We start from the raw sequence: 15,310 nt of genomic DNA, 5'->3' as shown, positions 1-15,310 counted from the left end.
AGACTCACGCGGCTAAGGAAATCAGTCATGGAGGTATTGAAGTGGAAGACGGAGCTAAGCAGCCAAGCTCTCCCGAAGCCGGACATAACAAGCCACGAAACAGAAACGATAAGCTGACTTGCATCAGTGAATTCTAATCTTTTTTTAGTCCCGAGTGCTAAGCGATGATAGTCCTTCCAACCTAGGAATAGCATAATATGAAATTAACCGTGTCAAGCAGCGTTGGTGCGCGTAGACACAGATAAATCAGGTATCTTTTACATGGATTCCATATATAAAAGATACTTAAACACATCATCAGCAACATATGGATTTTCTTGTCCCCGAGATAGGTATCTGTATACCGTATTTATGGTGCGACATGGCTTTCCCTTCCTGCTTAAATGCAATGTAAATTCCGCAGAAGTTAGCAGGGTTGGTTTATGATGGAAGGGGTGTCTTTGCTTGTGCATCTAGTTTTATGTAAACTCCATCATAAGAACTTGAGACGAAGGTACGGAGTATATAGTTTGCACTTTGTACTTAGTGCGAACTAGGGCCATAGCAGACAGCGGTGGTTGGTCAACATTAGGCATTGTTTCATGTCGATACCCGCTAAGGGTACGGATATATAAGGGCCCAGTCTCATAAACTTAGTAGGCGTTTCAGATTAGACTAAGTCTGATCTGTTTTCCCAGTGAAGAAAGATGGACCTATCCAGCTTGTTGCCATGTCAAGGAGTAAATTCCTCATCCACCGAAAATGGAGACCCAAAGTAATAAATACCGAGCCCGCACTCCTATGGGATAGGGAGAGTCCTTTCATTCGACGCTCTATTAATTCTTTCCTTCTCCATTTCGTTTCTTTTTGGGATCTCGATCCTGGTGATTGAGATCGCTACCCTCTTTTAGAGTTTTTTCTTGAAACTTGTACATTATAGTTCCTATTTGTACCGTCTTCACCATGAAGTCCATTCAGCTTGCTCTCGCCCTCACGGCGGCTAGCATCCCCAGCGTCTCCGCGCACTATTTCTTCCCTACCCTCATCGTGAATGGGAATGAGACCGGATACTACGAGTATGTGCGCGAAGATACTCAGAGCTATATGCCTTTCAAGGGCAACTACGCCAGTGATGATTTCCGCTGCAATACAGGCTCGGATGCGTACGCCCAGAAGACAGATGTCTATAAGGTCAAAGCTGGTGATATGATTGGATTTGCTACCGACTTTGGCGCTCAGATTGAGCATCCTGGTCCCATGCAGGTTTATCTGTCCAAGGCACCTGGTAGCGTCAAGACCTACGATGGCTCAGGCGACTGGTTCAAGATCTACGAGCTTGGTCCCACATCATTTGGCAACGATGGGATTCAATGGGGCGTGACGGGAAAGAGTCAATTCGACTTCACCCTTCCCAAGGAAACGCCCGCTGGTCAATACCTTGTTCGTATCGAGCATATTGCAGTGCACGGAGCTGGCGAATTCGGCGGTGCTGAGTTCTACTTTAACTGTGCCCAGATTGAAGTTGAGAGTGACAGCACAGCTATTCCTGGACCCACTGTCAAGATTCCTGGCGTCTATGATGGCTATGAGCAGGGAATCCTCTTTTACATGTATCGCGACTATATCACAAACTACACTGTCCCAGGGCCCCGTGTGTGGCCCGATGGCGGTGATGCTGATGTTACCGCTCAGAGTGTGAGGGTTGCACCTACCACGGCTTGGTCTGCATTGGCCGTGACAAACTATCCCTCCTCTTCCATCATCTACAGCGCCGCACCATCTAGCACCTCAGCAACTACGGCACCTTCCTCAACTTCCCTCGTTTCTTTTACAGGATCTGTCCATGGACACAGTCATGGTCACAGCAATCATGTTTCTGTCTCAGATTTGCCCTTGGAAACCAGCATCTCCGTTCAAAGCAGTAGCTCTGTGGGTGCTAATGAGACCATTGAGACTACCTCGCCCATTCAGACCACTTTCACTGTGACAACTTCAAGCGCCAACGCTTTTTGCAGTAAACGGGCTACTGTCACCTCTACAGTGACCGAGACCGAAACCTCCTACATTCCTACACCCACTACGACCAAGTGTGCACCTACAACGACGGTCACTGTAAGTACAACTACCACCATCATGGCATAGACTATCTCGGGGATTTTCTAGTTGATGGAAGCTGCGAAGGGGAAGCGCTTTTCTATCCTTTTGAGGCTCCTGGATACTTTTAAAACCTATTTAATCAACACTCTTTATAAAAATAAAAGGGTACTAGAGGTTAGGAGAATAGGGGAGCAAAAGTAGAGGGATATCAGAAGCTATTTTAGAGTATAAATTTGTATGTAAACCAGATATATATATATAATATACAGGGACCTAGATTTAACGAAAACCTAGATTTAACAAATCTTTGGTCCTGTCTCAATGAATTCTTTATAACTGGGTTTTACTGTATATATTAATTTAACAAGGTAGGTTAAAATACTTAAAATAGGTTTAATATAAAATATATTATAGTTGATAGTATCTATGAAGGGCTATAGTTAAATTAATTTGACTAAACGGTGCCTCTATACTATTTATACTAAAGATTAAAGAGTTATATTATATCATTCATCAAGAACAACCATTCCCAGCCGCCGAGCAACCGCACTCATATCCACGCCACGCACAATATTCGTATTATCAGAAAGAACCTCCGAATCATTGACCTTACTACAATGATTCTTGTAGAAGTAAACTCCGTTCTCGGAGACAAATTTTGCGCGATCAAGAACGACTGTGAACGTGCCAGATTCGTACGGTAACCAGTTGTGCAGATATTTTTCAGGGCCACGAGGAGTAACTCGTTTTGCAGCTGGGGGTTGATCCTCTTCTGAGGGGATATTGTGAAGGGCGCCAATAGGGAAAGGGCTTTCCTGGCTTTCTTGATTTTGCTGGGATAAACTTTCAAGAACTTCATTTTGGGCGGGGCCGATGGCCGACCAGGAATTGGACTTTGGAATGAAGAATTTGAGGGCGAGGGTTTTATTGGCCGGAAGGTGGGAGAGGACAGACGCTGTGAAGAGACGCGCTGTGCTTTCGAGGAGGAAGAAGCCTGCCGTGTCGCGTATATGACTGAGAAAAGATGTGTGGACAACGTATTGAATGTCAGAGGGTTTGCCCTTAGGAGTATTGGTGACTGTAACAATGTCGGCTTCTCTAGAAACCTGGAATGCCGGACCAAGAGAAAAGCCACCAACCGAGGTTTCTTGGCCGAGCTGGTCACGAATCTGCTCTTCTGTTGGCATACCTTGGCCAGGAGGTTCGCCCTCGTCAAAATCCAAGGCATATCGCTGATGGGCATAAGAAGAGACATTAAGGAACAAATCGAGGATTATCATCTGGCCGATATCCATTTGCTCCGTAACACGTTCGATGGATAGTTCAAATGCCTCTGACCTGAGGTCTTTATTGTCCTCGGGTGAATGCTGCGCCAAGTTAGCATCAGCGCGTGTGCTAGAAAATGTGCGGTTGAAGTAAAGTAAATCCGGGCCTTCGCCGATCTCCTCAGCCTCCTCGGAGTCCTCCATATTGCCCACTCGATAACTGCGCGATCGCACCAGAACGCAAAATCCAATATTGGATAGGCGATTGGGACGATTCCATCGCGCAATCAGTGGAAGAGGATTTTCGACTCCTGACCGATGTTGCTGCTTGCGACGCGCGATTTCCATACGATTATGCTCAATGCAGGCAAAGCCATCGGGCGGGCGGTATGAGTAAATTTCGAACAAAGGCTTCACTTCGTCGTCCGAGAACGTCTGCATGAGGTATTCTCGGAGCTCTTCGTGGTCGTCGTCCAAGGGAACAAGACTGTAGATCTGAATGGGAGTTTCCAGATCGGGGTCTGTCTCGAAATCTGGCGAGACATACTGCTCGAGCACGACAGGATGACCCAAATGGTCCGTGTAGGTGCGCACTTGCTGCCAATCCATCTCAGGTCTTGCAACTGGGGCTATGGTTGGCGCAAATGAGCAGCGACCTTTGATGAGGACAACAGGTTTCAAAGAGACTACTGAAGTAAACGTGGGGAGCGACGGGCTTAAATGGTCCGGTACATATGTAAACTAGGTGACTGTAAAACTTCCACTCCGGGAACTGATTAGCTCCCAACCTTCCAAGGAAAGCAAGGAGCGAGTTAGTCACCCCTGAGTAGCTCATGCCTAACAAATATCAGGGTCTGATATATATACCGCGGGAATGATAAATACACGATCTTTTGGCCTAGCGGATAAATGATCTGACGTAATTTCTATGCATCAATGTCTCGGTACGAGGGTTCTAACAAAAACCTACGGAGTACTTCTTGTCTGTCTTAAAAGTGATCACACGTGACACCCCGGGTTCCGGCCCAAAGTTCTTCACAGTCTATTAATAGTCGCCCTGGGTGATTAACCGCGCCTCGTAGCATAGATGCCAAGCCATAGCAAAACAGCACCTTTCTTCAAACTCTATATAAGAGCAGTACATTGGCGTGGCACCGGTCCCATGGCTGCAATTGTTTGCCTTCCAGTAGAAGACAGCCGGTTTGGATCCTTCCCACCTGCAGAAATCCCGACACGAGTTCGTGAAGGTGGCTACTATACGAACTTGAACCAGGCATGACCGCATGACAGATTCTTGGTGTCAGTCGATTAAGGGAGTGTCGTCGGGAACAATTATCCCCTTTCCCTACAACATACGCTCCACTACGCACCTGATTATCGAGAGAATCTCAGGTCGGGGGGACATCATCATGTTTAAGCGGGGTACGCCGAGACGACTCGGTATACCTCGGGTAAAGAGAGACGGGTTGGATCTTTCGATACAATTTCCTTGATTCCCAGGCTTCTCCACACCTCTGAAGTCATCCTTCGCTCCACATGGACAATTCAAAGAAAAGGCTCCAGTGTTGTCACGGATGTAACACTACTGGATGCGATGTTTTTAATGCGGGGTACATGCAGTGGTGATGTACATGTCTTACCTGCCAGTCGTGTTGATTGGCCGCGAGATGGACCCTTGGTGGTCTGACAACCTAAGACATGGGTACCATGTCTTAGAAAGGCCTCAGGGTACACCATCGGTACATCATACTCATTGTAGTCCAAGCAAAAGACCTATATAAGGACCGCCAATTCCTTTCCTTGTCGAGATACAAATAACACAAGCCTCTATTGCAAACCCAAAAAGCGAACATCAACTATGAAGACCTCTTTGATCGCACTTGGTGCCCTTCTCGGCCTGGTCTCGGCCCAGAATGCCGTCGTGCATAACCACTGTGCTACCTCTGTGTATGTGCAGTCGTTCCCTTACGATGGTAGCGCCCCTGGCCCTCTCACCACCGTTCCTAAGGGGGAACTTTCTCTGAGAAATTCAGAGCATCTGGTTCGGTATGTTACTATCTCCTGTTCGGTCAATACAATGCTTTGTAGAGTAAGGAAGACTGACTAAAGATGGAATGTGTAGACCGTCAAGATTGCCAAGACAAAGACGCTGGATAAGCCTCTCTTCTTTGGCTACTCGCTCTCGTCTAACCCAGACTACGCGTACTGTGAGTGCATTTACTCTATCTGATAGCTAGGAATATCTTATTGACTGCCTTTCAGACGAACTGAGCACCGAATGGGGCAACCCCTTCGCTGCGAACCCCAACTCGCTTAGTCCCGGGGACGGTTGCGAGGTCTTTGACTGTGCGGCCAACGATGCTGCCTGCTACAGTACCCCAGCCCACAAGAAGGTTTATGGGTGCCCCCAGCCAGTCACCCTGACGGCGGACCTGTGTCAGTAAGGACCTGTGTTAGTAACTATGTCACCTACTCTGTAATGTGGTAGGGTCATGGAGATCTCTCTCTCTCTCTCTCTCTCTCTCTCTCTCTTTTTCTGTGTGTGTTTTCTTGTCCTTGTTTCACCCTGTCGCAGGCCGTCTCAGTGATTGCTTTGTGGGAGGAGGAGACAAGCATTTGTCATGACATTAGTAGTGTTTGGGGGACTATAAATAATCATAATAACATAGAAAATCTGCCACTCTCTCGTTATATATATTTCCACATGTATCAGATGTCTTTTCAAGATATCATTGCTCTTTCACGTTAGGTATCTACATCAATGGTGGTATGATGACAATTGTATCGAATTTCATATCTTCTAGTACTTTTTCTCTTCTGAGAGAATCCGTAAGGTGTCCAAGTATCCTAGAACATATCTCGAGTTATAGGTGCAAGAGCTATAGACGCATTTTGGTGTCAACCAATCAATCAACTGGGCTTGTGGTTTAGTGGTATAATACTCCCTTAGCATGGGAGTGGTCCAGGGTTCGATTCCCTGCAAGTCCAGATCTTTTTTGTCTCTATTCAAGACAAATTTCTTTTTTTTACATAGTGGGTCAGTGATTGTCACACTGCAAAAGTTTGAACCCAATCAAAAATTCTGCCCGCAAATTGATTATACATCAGTCAAATATCCATCAATCAAAAGCGAGATACACCAGGCGGTATGCCGTTAGTAGAAGGCGGTACAAATAGGGATGTTCAAAGTTTGCAGAGTCACCCATGGACGGGAGACGGCATTAATAAGCTTGGCACGGTCTTAAGGCTCGGAGTCGGGTGAAGCTCAATATAATTCTGCAAACGCCATCCCATGAGGCGTCTGTTGGACATTTTGATTGGTGCTGACTTTCACTCTTATTTATAATATCCGATTTTTGATACATTCGAATTCTTTGGAATTGAGCTTTGATTCCTAAGGCTCGGGTTTTTGATTCCTAACGGACTTTAGAATGTGAAGGATTAGAAAACGTAGTATGGTTTTGGAAGTATATAATCTGTCTATTCTACCTCCCATTTAATAGTATCTCATTCAATCTATCCAAATCAGCTACAACCACCCAAGGGTGCACCTCTTGCCCTGTTAATCATCCCTATCAGAATGGCATCTGTCATTCGAGATGCCCCATTCGGGCAGCTTGTTCGTCTTTTGACAAACAATAAATACTTCCAATACCCTGAAGAAAAGCCCGACTTCCAGCTTCCCGATACATGGCTCCAATTGCTAAACTCAAGCGGCGATGAAAGCGATGAAAAAAATAAGATCCGACGAACCTCTAGCCAAAGCGATGAACACAGCGAGACCCTAAGCCGGGCCTCCACCGAAGCATCCTTGCAATTTACCGAAGCGCGCCTCGAGGCTGATGAACAACATGAGATAGAGAAAGTCAAATCCATTCCAATCGCCCCCAAGAAAACAAAAGATGGTTCCATCCTTGTTGATTGGTACTATACCGATGATCCAGAGAACCCACACAACTGGTCCAATCGCAAGCGCGCTCTTATCACCATCCTGATCTGTTTGTATACTTTCGTGGTATATACCACTTCTGCTATCTACACCTCCTCAACAGAGGGTGTCATGAAGGAGTTCGGTGTGAGCACCTTGATCGCTACTTTGGGGTTGTCACTCTATGTTCTGGGATATGGTATCGGGCCATTGGTCTTTTCTCCTCTGAGTGAAATTCCCGTGATTGGACGCAATCCAGTCTATATCGTCACCATGTTTCTCTTCGTGATCATCTCCATCCCCACGGCCCTGGTAGACAACTTCGCCGGCTTGCTGGTGCTACGCTTCCTGCAAGGCTTCTTTGGCTCGCCCTGTCTTGCATCTGGAGGTGCTTCCATTGGAGATTTGTATAGTCTAATGTCCCTACCATATGCCATGATGGCTTGGGTTTCTGCCGCTTACTGTGGACGTAAGTTCCATTCCCTCTTCATTTATACCCAATATCTGTCCATATACTAACAAGATCATACAGCCGCTCTCGGCCCTCTCCTCAGCGGCTTCGCCGTCCCCATCAAAGGCTGGCGCTGGTCGCTCTTCGAATCAATCTGGGCCTCTGCCCCGGTCTTCATCCTGATGTTCATGTTCCTCCCGGAAACCAGCAGCGCAACAATTCTACTTCGACGCGCCGATCGCCTCCGCAAGATCCACAATACTAAGCGCTTCCAATCTCAATCCGAAATTGACCAGCGCAACATGCAAATATCCGACGTTGCCATCGACGCTCTGATCAAGCCCTTGGAAATCACCATCAAGGATCCCGCCGTCCTCTTCGTCCAAATCTACACAGCCATCATCTACGGAATTTACTACTCCTTCTTCGAGGTCTTCCCCCTGGTCTACCCAGTCGACTACAACATGAACCTTGGCCAGATCGGTCTCGTTTTCCTCTGTATGATGGTTGCATGCATTATCGGCGTTGCCATGTACGCCAGCTACATCTACTTCTGGATGAACCCTCGCATCCGGCGCTTCGGCTTCCCCCAGAATGAAGATCTTCTTATCCCCGCGCTGCCTGCTGCCTTTGGTCCTATGATTGGTTTGTTCGTCTTTGCATGGACGGCCCGTGCGTCCATCCATTGGATTGTGCCCACCATTGGTATCACCATCTATGGTGCTACAGTTTTTGTCGTCATGCAGTGCATCTTCATGTACATTCCCCTGACATACCCCAAATACGCGGCTAGTCTATTCGCTGCGAATGATTTCTTCCGAAGTGCACTTGCTTGCGGCAGTGTGCTGTTTGCGCACCCGTTGTTCGGGAATTTGGGTGTCGCTCGTGGTGTCAGCCTTCTTGGTGGATTGAGTGTTATTGGTATCATTGGTATCTGGTTGCTTTACTTCTTTGGTAGCAAACTTCGTGCCTTGAGCAAGTTTGCTATTTCGGAGGATGTGGAATGAATGTTTCTTTTGATTGCATATTTACGATTTGAAACGACAAGCTGGCGCATGGTACATGTTGATGGTGATACGAGGAATACAGAGTAGGAGGAGTGGAAAAAAATCAGTGCCATACTAGCGACGAGCGTATAGATTATTGTTAATAATGAGAATTTTAATATATAATACCCTGACCGGCCTTTGTCCCTTGAACAATTGTAGATCTGAGATATGACCCGATGAGACGGGGAACCAATAAGTTATCTTCTTTCTCTTCTGCGCTCTTATAAGTAGAGAGCATTGATCTAGATTAGAGAATTTTCAAGCTCACCTATATGAGTCTTTCCAATGTGTGTTCCTGGCTTGCACTTGAAAAGAACATGTTGTACAAGTATTGTGTGGTTATGTCACAAGGAGATTGGCGACACTATCATTGTCTCTTGTATGGGTCAGAAACTACGAGATAACGATGCAAATATCTTGAATTATTGTTCTAGGAAAAACTTTCGAGACGAGAATAGAGATTCCAATCCTCCAGCTGATGTTTAGCCACAAAGAGAGATTATATCCTCAGGGACATAGGGGCGCATGATATCAATCAGTTTTGAGAGAGGGACCCAGTCAAGAAGACCGTGGATGCTTCGAACGGGATGACCACTATACAAGACCCGGGCGTAGAAGGACTTGCCATGTTTCTTATCTCCCGTTTCCCTGAGGAACTGTTAGAGAATCCCAACTAACTAGAAAGCAGGCTTGACTTACCAAACTTCAAAAGCAACATTTGATGCCATACCGGGCCAGCGCAGTGCCTCAATTCCCAGAGAACCAAGGATAGGACCGATATCCCCATCATGAATAAAGATGTGGCTGTAATCAAGGGAAGAATTTCCGTCCAGGACAGCTTGCAGACGCGAGATAATCTCACCAATAAACAAGCCCTCGACAACCTGGATATATTTGACTACTTCCGGGTTCGAGCGCCAGTAGCAATTCCACTCCCAATCACCAGCACGGAAGACCTCCTCAGCCATCTGCATCGTAACACAGGCCGAGGGATTCGACAGACTACAGGGTAACCTATAGCCGTTACATAGACGACCTTGGAAGTTATCTGAAAAGTGATCAAAGGTATTTTGCCACGAATTGTCTGTCGCACCCAGCATAACGCCCAGCTTCGAGCGCAGCTCTTCGGTGACAGCCAAATGTTCTTTCCACTGCGTGGAAGACTTTATGCTCGATAGAATAGAGCCGACAGCAGGACAAGAGTATCCTGCATTGACAGTATTGACAGAAGAAACCATCTGGTGCAGGGGTAGAGCTTCCTTGTGGTGAGGCCACATGCCGCGCAGGACCGTGCCAGCAGAGGCCTGTGTGAGAGCGGACTCGCTGGAGCGGAACCAGACGCGGTTGTTTGGCTTCTTGGGAATCAAGCCAAGCTTCTTGCCGTAGACGCTCCACAGGTCCTTGCCGTGCTGATACCCGTCCTCGACTCCTCCAATGGTGATCTGGGGGGTACTGACAGGTGCCGTTCACGCCGGGGGTGAAGGGGTTAGTGGGGTCCTGGTATGTCTGTGCGTACATTGGCATAGGCTGAATGCCATTTGCGCTATTGGGGCCGGCGTAGAGATAAGGGCGCACATTATCGCAGTGATATGCTTGATTCTGGGGGAAGGGATTAGGATGGGCCGAGGGTCAAAGTCAATCTGAGAGTTGCTTACCTCACCACCCGGGAGAATGTTATACGGAGTTCGTCGCTGATGACGCTGGAGATACTCTAGGTACACAAGCTTTCCCTTGGTTGAGCCGTTGGCTAGAGCTTCAGGGAGCTGATATTCTTCCGAGCGAGGATGCGGCATGGAGCAGTAGTCGTAGGTACCATAGGGATTGCCACCGGTCGGACCATTGGTTGGAGCTTCATAGATACCACCATGTGTCCCAATTGAGCTGTTGTTGATATATGATGTATCATTCAGCGTTGGGGGATAGAAGGAGTCCACAGGGGTTTGACCCAGCACTGAGGTCGCCACGGAAAGCAAGACGAGGCCGCGCATGACGGAGATAGGCTTGAGGGAGAAAAACCAGGTCTGTCGGAGACCTTCCAAAATATAGATTTCCGAACTAACTGCCAATAAACCCAAGACGAGAAACAAGATGAAGCTCCACCGTAGTCGCGCCATTCGCGACCTGTTAATCGGTGCACGTGGCGTCGTCGAGCCAACCTGAGTGCCAGCCATGTGGCACTATAGCCAACTCTGGACTAACCTGTCCTTGAATTATCTCAACATCAATGGTGGACTTGAGATCGACATTGATTCCCCGAAGTTTCCGGTAACTGGGTCTTGGCGTCGATACCCCCTGCAGAATGTTGGCTGCTTTCAGAAAACACACGCATGTTTCAAGAGTTGTCAACTCCGACTTGGAATTGTATTATATATTGGCGGAATATTTAGTATTTCTACAATGATGTGGAAGGCTCCGGTTGTTATGGCCATGATCCTTCCCCTGGTGTCTGCCGCCCTTGCGGATTTCGCACTTCAAACAGTACTTGACAATACCACTCCAATATTTGGATCATACAAAAAAAGCACAGGAGGAAAAGCGGAATGGATGAAGACATATCCCGACGAAACTTTACTCGTTCATATGAACATCCCCGGCACCCATGACAGCGCCACGTGGAATTATACCCAGGCGACACAAGATGCCCTGCGCGGCATCACAGATCTCAACCAGGTCGATGTTCCAGTACCAGAAGCATTGAGATGTCAGGAGTTATCTTTTCTCGACATGCTCGATATGGGAATCCGGGCATTTGATCTGCGATATGCTTTCGATCCGACAAACTCCACCCTCATCTTCTACCATGCACAGGCGCTGCTCTCAGAGACGGCAACAGTCAATGATGTACTGTTCGGATTCTACCAGTGGCTGGATGATCACCCCTCAGAGACTATCTTCCTTTCATTTCAGTATCAAGGCTCGACGGGCCTATACGCCTCCAACAACGCGGCCGTACAACTGCAACTCTACAATATCCTCACCTCCCCCGCTGCGCGCCACTATTTTATGCAGAAGAAAGACGAATTAGGCACACTGGGCGAGTCGCGTGGCAAGATAACTCTCATGCGCCGCTTCGACCTGGACAAACTTCCGGATTCTTACACAGCCGCACTTCCCGGCCTGCACTTCTCGCCCAGTCTCTGGACCGATAACGGCGCAGATATTACTTTGGTATATAACAAGGCCAAGGGGTTGAGGGCCTACATAGAGGACTACTACCAGCCACTCACACCAATAGGGTCGAGTGCGGTCGAGAATATCAGGTGGAAATACAATGCCACAGTGAAAAGCATTCGGAAAGCTACTAGCCACCATCCGGATAGTCTCTTCTGGACATGGGCGTCTAGTAACAACATAGCAAATGATCCTCCCGATTGGCCTCGGATCATGGCACTGGGAAATGGCACTGAATTTACACCGGATGGTGGGATTAACCAGCAATTAGTGCCTTTCCTGAAAAAACAGAAAGGAAAGCGAGTGGGGATCGTGATGTTTGATTTCTTTGAGGAGCCTTCCAATTTGGTCGATACGTTCTTAGATTTGTAAAAAAAACCATGAATTAAAGAGACTTTGACAGGAAAATAATCAATTACCAAGCTAGTCTTAGAATAAATAAATTTCGAGCCTTAGGGTACACTCCAGTGCACTTCCTCAACCGAATTTGCTTTCCGCTCGGAACTGCTTAAAGAACAGTCGTAGACAGGCTGCTCACAAGGGTCCTTCCCTCATTTATCAAGACGTCGAGTCTCTTTGAACACTACAGCCGACGTTTTTGTCCTTCCGGATCGATTTCCACCAATTGCTCTCTTATTGATGCTTCCTAACAACTTTTAGTTTCACCCGGGTTTTGTCTGGACCACGCGTACTTTTACAATTTCGCGTGGCTCAATACCATCTTGCTTGGACCATTGCCACTCGTAAATTGGCAGGCCCTTCTCTCGTCGTTCTCTGCCATTGATGCTTCAGATAACCCCGCCTGCTGGAAAGAGATATTGGAGGCCGCTGTGGTAGGAGACCGTTAGATCCTCGATTCGCGATATGTTAGGAACAGCTGTTTGATATTCCAGTCAAAGGTAACTCGGAAGAAAGGTAGAAAGATGTGATACCAACACTGCGTGTATCTTTGTGTGTAGTACGCAACTACTGCTTGTGTTTTCGGAGCCAAGTGCTCTTGTAATGTGCCAACCCTGCTCATAGCAGGGTTGAATACCCTCGGTGTTGAGATCATGAGGCACGCTTCCATCTGCTAACAGCTAGGGAACTGGAACCAGCCAAGTGACCTATATTAGAGGCATCTTGGCACGTCGAAGAGGGAGTATTGAACCAACCGGTAGGAGCGATGGTAAAGACGATCATTTCCGTCTGTAACATGAGATAGGTGTCCGAGAATATCGCCCATGCGACCCTTCCCAAATTCACTTGTGCATTGTCCTAATTTGGATTGGACACAACTGCTGTTCAGGTTGTCTACAACAGATGTAAGTGTCCAGATGCTGATCGACGATCAGATAAGATTTACTTCATCTGGGCCCACCTCTCTTTTCGCCAGTGTCAATAAGAGTTGATTGTTTCTTTTTTACATTTGAAGGCAATATGTTTTGCAATTTACTGAGAGAAGCATGATTGATCTATCTACATTAACCCCAGTTGACCTCATAGAAACAAAATGAATGAAAGACAACACCTTGCACAGCAGAACAACGGCTCGCTACAGCGTCAAGTCAGATCGCGATGCCGATCAAACCGGACACAATACCCTTGTCCTCAGCTGACGTCAAGTTCTCCACCAGGCTTTTCCAGTTTGGTATATTGATATTGCGACCAGACAGAAAACCCATCTTCCATGTTTCCCATTTAGATGTATCCAACGAGCACACGAGGCTAGCACAACGGGCAAATTCATGTTTCTCAAGGACGTCCTCCTGATCAAGACAAATGCATCTCCATGCATCGTCCACCTTAGATATATAATCCCAGATGTCACGACATTGGCTGTATCTGATATTGTGCAACGCAAGCCAGCCGGACCGCACCACACTCCAATCAGAAGGTTTGCAGTGGGTTTCCAACTTCTCCCACATCTTCTGTGCACTTCGGATATTGCGAACCATAATTCTAGTGGTGGGAGATAGATTTGTATTAATGATCTCTCTCGCCGCCTCGTTCAAGCTGTCAAACTGGCTTCCCAAGCGATGTGATCGTGGAAGTTCACCGATCTTCCCCTCAACCAAGTCCAACACCATATTCTCGCTCAGAATAAGCCTCAATTCGCGGCGCCAGATGCGGTAATCGGATCGGCCGCGCAGTGGGGGACAGTCGGATTTTATTGGTATTTCATCTTCCCTGAGTGCCCTTCTTAAGTCGAAGGCACGTTCGACTGATATTTCTGTTATGGAAATTGTTCGGGGTATGAGATCCTTGGAGCCTTCGGGCGCGACAGTTGTTTCAATAGGCATTTTATCAGCGAAATAAAACCGGCGCCTTTTTGCGGGCGAGCTTAAGGGTTCCTCTTCTGGGGGCCCTGGCTCGGAGAGGGATCGCTTCACTAATGGTGTTGGAGAGGCCATGCTGTTGATTTTCGACACGGAGGTCTAGCTGGGCAGATAGGAAAGTCTCCAATGAAGGCCAGAGTATGGCAATGAGCATGAACAATGAATGTTGTTTATCCAAGAAGAAGGACCGGGATCTTGATGTACGACGTGGTTACCTAGTAATGGCGAAGAGGGATTCATCCATGTCTCTCAAGGGGCCAATCACTTCTTTATATGCACCAGACAGAAGTGACGGGTACTTCTATGACATTATCAAAAAAGGCTGGGCACTCAAACATGTAGCCCTACATTCCTTGGCAAGTTCACTCCAGAGACAGTTGACATTTTGGAAACATTTTCCCCCTTCCGCACTTCAATTTTGGGTTTATTTGAGCCGATAAACCATAATCTCTCTGTTTCTTGCTTTATTGCCTTTCTTCTTTACGTTTGGGAAACTGCCCATTTGAGATGTCGAGGCCAAGCGCGTCAACCACCCTCCTCCGGACATTATCACCAGGTTAGACGTCATTGGAAAGCGAGAACATATCCAGAGATGTCATACGCCACATGTCAAAGGTTAATCAAAGGCAAGGGCTTGCATACCTGCATCGTACTACTCCGTATAGGGCATGAGAACCACATCAGTTCCCCAGGGGTAAGTACCAACCGTTCTAGAACCTTATTTGCTCTTCCCCATCCTTACATTCCGCGCAACCCTTGACCCTTCCAAGCTCTCTCAGCATACACCCTCACCTGGGTATTACTAGCTCAAAGGACCAACATACCAGCGGCTCAACCACAAATTCAAATTGAGTTACGAAAATAGGAGTCGCCGCCATTCCCGCTTCATATCGAGGTAGCTACCTATTATACACACCCTGGGTAAATGTGCCGGCCAACCCAGTGAAAGCAAAATATACGTTATTCTCAGCTTCGAAAAGCCATTGGAGACCTAGTAAAATGTTTACATCTCGCCTCCAGTTTTCAACTTCAATTTTGTATTCTTTACAGTA

At 47.2% G+C, this 15,310-nt stretch overlaps 7 protein-coding genes across 7 annotated transcripts; 4 read left to right on the top strand and 3 right to left on the bottom strand.

The window, feature by feature from the left end:
* Positions 1-942: 942 nt before the first annotated feature.
* Positions 943-2,121, top strand: N7500_008371 (lytic polysaccharide monooxygenase auxiliary activity family 9 protein; the record flags this gene model as incomplete). Its single annotated transcript, XM_056679515.1, has 1 exon — positions 943-2,121. The coding sequence occupies one exon, from the start codon at positions 943-945 to the stop codon at positions 2,119-2,121; it is 1,179 nt and encodes a 392-aa protein (XP_056529887.1).
* A 461-nt stretch (positions 2,122-2,582) lies between these two features.
* On the bottom strand, positions 2,583-3,950 carry N7500_008370 (uncharacterized protein; the record flags this gene model as incomplete). The annotated part of the gene is made up of 1 exon (XM_056679514.1): positions 2,583-3,950. One exon carries the CDS (start codon positions 3,948-3,950, stop codon positions 2,583-2,585), a length of 1,368 nt encoding a protein of 455 aa, XP_056529886.1.
* Positions 3,951-5,199: 1,249 nt separating this feature from the next.
* N7500_008369 (uncharacterized protein) lies at positions 5,200-5,785 on the top strand (the record flags this gene model as incomplete). Its single annotated transcript, XM_056679513.1, has 3 exons — positions 5,200-5,409; positions 5,464-5,548; positions 5,604-5,785. The coding sequence occupies 3 exons, from the start codon at positions 5,200-5,202 to the stop codon at positions 5,783-5,785; spliced, it is 477 nt and encodes a 158-aa protein (XP_056529885.1).
* Positions 5,786-6,921: 1,136 nt separating this feature from the next.
* Positions 6,922-8,727, top strand: N7500_008368 (MFS transporter; the record flags this gene model as incomplete). Its single annotated transcript, XM_056679512.1, has 2 exons — positions 6,922-7,738; positions 7,802-8,727. The coding sequence occupies 2 exons, from the start codon at positions 6,922-6,924 to the stop codon at positions 8,725-8,727; spliced, it is 1,743 nt and encodes a 580-aa protein (XP_056529884.1).
* A 524-nt stretch (positions 8,728-9,251) lies between these two features.
* N7500_008367 (Histidine phosphatase superfamily clade-2) lies at positions 9,252-10,940 on the bottom strand (the record flags this gene model as incomplete). The annotated part of the gene is made up of 4 exons (XM_056679511.1): positions 9,252-9,417; positions 9,469-10,221; positions 10,286-10,368; positions 10,425-10,940. 4 exons carry the CDS (start codon positions 10,938-10,940, stop codon positions 9,252-9,254), a joined length of 1,518 nt encoding a protein of 505 aa, XP_056529883.1.
* Positions 10,941-11,166: 226 nt separating this feature from the next.
* On the top strand, positions 11,167-12,312 carry N7500_008366 (phosphatidylinositol-specific phospholipase C; the record flags this gene model as incomplete). The annotated part of the gene is made up of 1 exon (XM_056679510.1): positions 11,167-12,312. One exon carries the CDS (start codon positions 11,167-11,169, stop codon positions 12,310-12,312), a length of 1,146 nt encoding a protein of 381 aa, XP_056529882.1.
* A 1,175-nt stretch (positions 12,313-13,487) lies between these two features.
* On the bottom strand, positions 13,488-14,333 carry N7500_008365 (uncharacterized protein; the record flags this gene model as incomplete). The annotated part of the gene is made up of 1 exon (XM_056679509.1): positions 13,488-14,333. The coding sequence occupies one exon, from the start codon at positions 14,331-14,333 to the stop codon at positions 13,488-13,490; it is 846 nt and encodes a 281-aa protein (XP_056529881.1).
* Between the last annotated feature and the right edge of the window lie 977 nt (positions 14,334-15,310).

The sequence above is a fragment of the Penicillium coprophilum genome (assembly GCF_028826855.1).
Source record: "Penicillium coprophilum strain IBT 35676 chromosome Unknown utg000005l_segment0_segment0, whole genome shotgun sequence".
In the NCBI taxonomy this organism is placed as follows: domain Eukaryota; kingdom Fungi; phylum Ascomycota; class Eurotiomycetes; order Eurotiales; family Aspergillaceae; genus Penicillium; species Penicillium coprophilum.
Note: the sequence above shows the minus strand (reverse complement) of the source record. Positions and strands in the feature narration are given on the sequence as shown.